The sequence below is a fragment of the Eimeria acervulina genome, genomic scaffold, assembly GCF_000499425.1.
Source record: "Eimeria acervulina Houghton genomic scaffold, Eah_scaff2255, whole genome shotgun sequence".
Taxonomy (NCBI): domain Eukaryota; phylum Apicomplexa; class Conoidasida; order Eucoccidiorida; family Eimeriidae; genus Eimeria; species Eimeria acervulina.
In genome coordinates, this window is record NW_013548518.1 from 1 (window position 1) to 3,014 (window position 3,014).

Below are 3,014 nucleotides of genomic sequence, written 5' to 3' on the forward strand. Positions count from 1 at the left end.
CAGAATCAAAGCAGCCAACGAAAACATCCGGAAGAGCAAAAAAACCATTCCAAGCATGCTAACGCGGCAGCCCCCCACCCCACGCCCATTCCCCCATATATACCTATACATACATATATAAAATATATACTCGAAAGAAATTCTACGCATAATATGAATGTTCATATTCAAGACACCCCTAGCAGCAATACGCAATTCGTGTCAAGAAGAACTGTTGAAACGGACTTGCTGTCATGTCGCTAATAACGCGGAGGCAAGTGAGGCCCGCAACATCTGCTGCATCAAGAAGAGCCTGTCTGTTTTGTTCTCTAAACCAAGAAGGGCAAGCAATCACAACTTCTCCAACGGGCCTCTGCGTGCTGGCTTCTGCTACGTGCTTCAACTTGGTTAGAAATGCAGCACAAATACGGACAGCGCCCACCACCTCCTCCTGATCCCCCAAGCGTACCTGCAGCACAGACACTCATAGAAAAAAAACAACAGTTGAATGGGATTAGCGCTTAGTGTTAAATGCGTCTGCTCTTCCCAACGACCTTTCTGATTTGCAAGAGTTTACTCTTCAACACAAATTTGTTGTTCTGAATGGGATTTCTGTTTTGAGTGGGTTTGCTGTTTTGGATCTATCTGCTGTTGGCGCAGACGGCAAGGAACACACACATGCGGTGAGAAACTTAAGATCTAAACCAAAGAAGAGAAATACGGGGGAAAAGCAAAAGGTGGCGAAGATACGGCAAAACGGCAGAGACGCATAGCATGACTGACCTCCACATCACTGACGGGAAAACAAAGAAAAAAACAAGAGATATGAACCCAACACCGCCACAGACGGAGAGGCAGACAGGGAAGTGCAGGGAGATACAGAGCGGTAAACATACTAAAGATGGCAGGGAGATTGAACGAACAAAACAAGCACACGCAAGCAAGCAAACAACCAAAGGCAAACGGAGAATGTTAAACAAACAAACGAGCAAACAAACGAATGTCAGCACGAACACGGGCGAACAAGCAAACAATAGCTGAATACACAAACAAGGCAAACCAAACAAAGCTCAGCAGGCATACAAGCACACGAACAAGCAAATGGAGTGAAACCAACAAGCTTAGGTGAACAAATAGAGCTAAAGAACCGCAAAAACAAAGAAACAAACCAACGCACATACACGCACGCATGCATACACACAGAGACGAGAAAAACACTCAGAAGAAAACAAACAAGCAAACAAACGAACAAACAAGCAAGCAGGCTTACGCGGTACCCCGCCACCCCGCCTTCCGCTTCTGCAATTTCGGCCAATTGGAATCCCCTTTCGCGGCCAACGCGAGGAGAATCCGCAAACATTTCCCCCAACAAATTCTTGAAGGCGCGGCAACACGCCTTTGCCTGACTCCTCACCTAAACAGCAAAACAACGAAGCAGAAAAGCGAAAAAAAAAACACACAGAACGATATCATGCACAAAGACGAAGGCATCGTCCCAACCAGCGCGAAGGGGATGAGGAGAGACGCCAACGAACAAGAAGGACGTATTAACACCAACACAGTTCGCTACAAACCCCGGACAAAAATGACTGCACGGCGTAACCTCAGAAGGAAGCTGTACACCGTACACTATCCCCTCAGGGCCTCATGCACCTAGACCCCAAACATCCAGGGGCAGGATCTGAAGAACAGTAATGATGCTGGGAAAATAATGGCACAGACGACCACGCCCTAGGGAACTCCGCAACAAACCCTCAAAAGAAAAGCAAAACGAGAAGCAAAACCCACACAAGCGTCAACCCAGGCATGAACGTAAATCGAGACTGCTATAGACGAATTCTGCTGCAGACGGTCTCCTTCAGAAGCAACAAATGTCTGCATGCATTAGCATGCAGCTCTGTTGTTCCCCTTTTTGTCGTTACGGCAGATGTTGCTGCTGCCCCTGTCCCTGCTGTTGCGGCTGCTGCTCCTACTCCCAAGAGCATGAAGACAGTAGTGTGCGTTGATGGGGCTGCACGGGAGGCTTGTATGCGCGTACCAGCGGGGCTGCATGATCTCCCATAAGTCTGTGGCCTTGAGAAAAGAGTACGAGAGAAGGAGTAAGGCGGTCAGCCAGCTCGGTGCGAATGACAGAGACGGCGCCCCTGTTGATGGTCGCCAAGACACTGTTCTGTGTGCCTAGGTCAATACCCAACACCGCCATTGTCGTGCGCTTAATTACTTCTAAACACGAAACTCAGAAAGAAAAGAAAAACAACACTCTACGCAGCAGGAGCAGGAGGCCCGCTGCTACAAGCTCCGGGCGACACGAGGACACCAGCGCCAACGACTCAAACAAAAACTGAAAAAATGAATTTGTCTTTAAATACTCGAAACAATAAAAACGCAGCTGACAACCTAAAACAAGCACAACGCTTCCCTCAAGCCTCTCTAGTGGGGGCTCTTCTGCCGCAGCAGCTTCTGTTGGTGCTATGCTGCTACACAGCTTTCTCACAAATTGTGCTTCAAGGCACTCGTGTTTTTCTTTATTTAAAGTAAAAACAGCGGCTGCAACTTACCCAAACCGAGAACGATAGCAAACCCAGCCAGTGCACACGCCCCAAAGCCCTCACACCTCTGACTCCCCCACACTTGCTGCCTTCATTTGCATCGTGTGTTCAGTCAGCAGCAAAAAAGCTTGTGGGAGAGGCTAACGAACGCATTAAGTGCATAAATGCAATTAATGTGTCACACAAGCTACTGCCACTGTCTAGACATGCCCTGCACTGCTGCCTTACGTGCACCATTGAAGTGTAGTGCGCACTGGACCTAAGTTTGTGTGTGGTTTGTAGTATTTTGCGCTCTTCGATGTCCCTTTTTCTTGTACGATTATCAAGCAAGGTACAACAGGTTGTTGCAGAGATGATTGTAGCACGGACGGTGGGAGTTCTGGGGTACTGCTCGGCTCGTCTGTAGCTGGCTTGACCTTGGCGTATGTGCAGTATGTTGTTCTATCTGAAGTTCGCACTTATCTGTTCGTTCTTGCAGTCTGGCTA

General features: G+C 48.2%; 1 protein-coding gene across 1 annotated transcript; it reads right to left on the reverse strand.

Annotated features, from left to right (window-relative positions):
* Nucleotides 1-225: 225 nt before the first annotated feature.
* On the reverse strand, nt 226-2,182 carry EAH_00065700 (hypothetical protein, conserved; the record flags this gene model as incomplete). Its single annotated transcript, XM_013392808.1, has 4 exons — nt 226-448; nt 876-1,016; nt 1,250-1,393; nt 2,018-2,182. Coding segments are annotated over 4 exons (673 nt in total), but the record flags the coding sequence as incomplete, so codon positions are not given.
* Between the last annotated feature and the right edge of the window lie 832 nt (nt 2,183-3,014).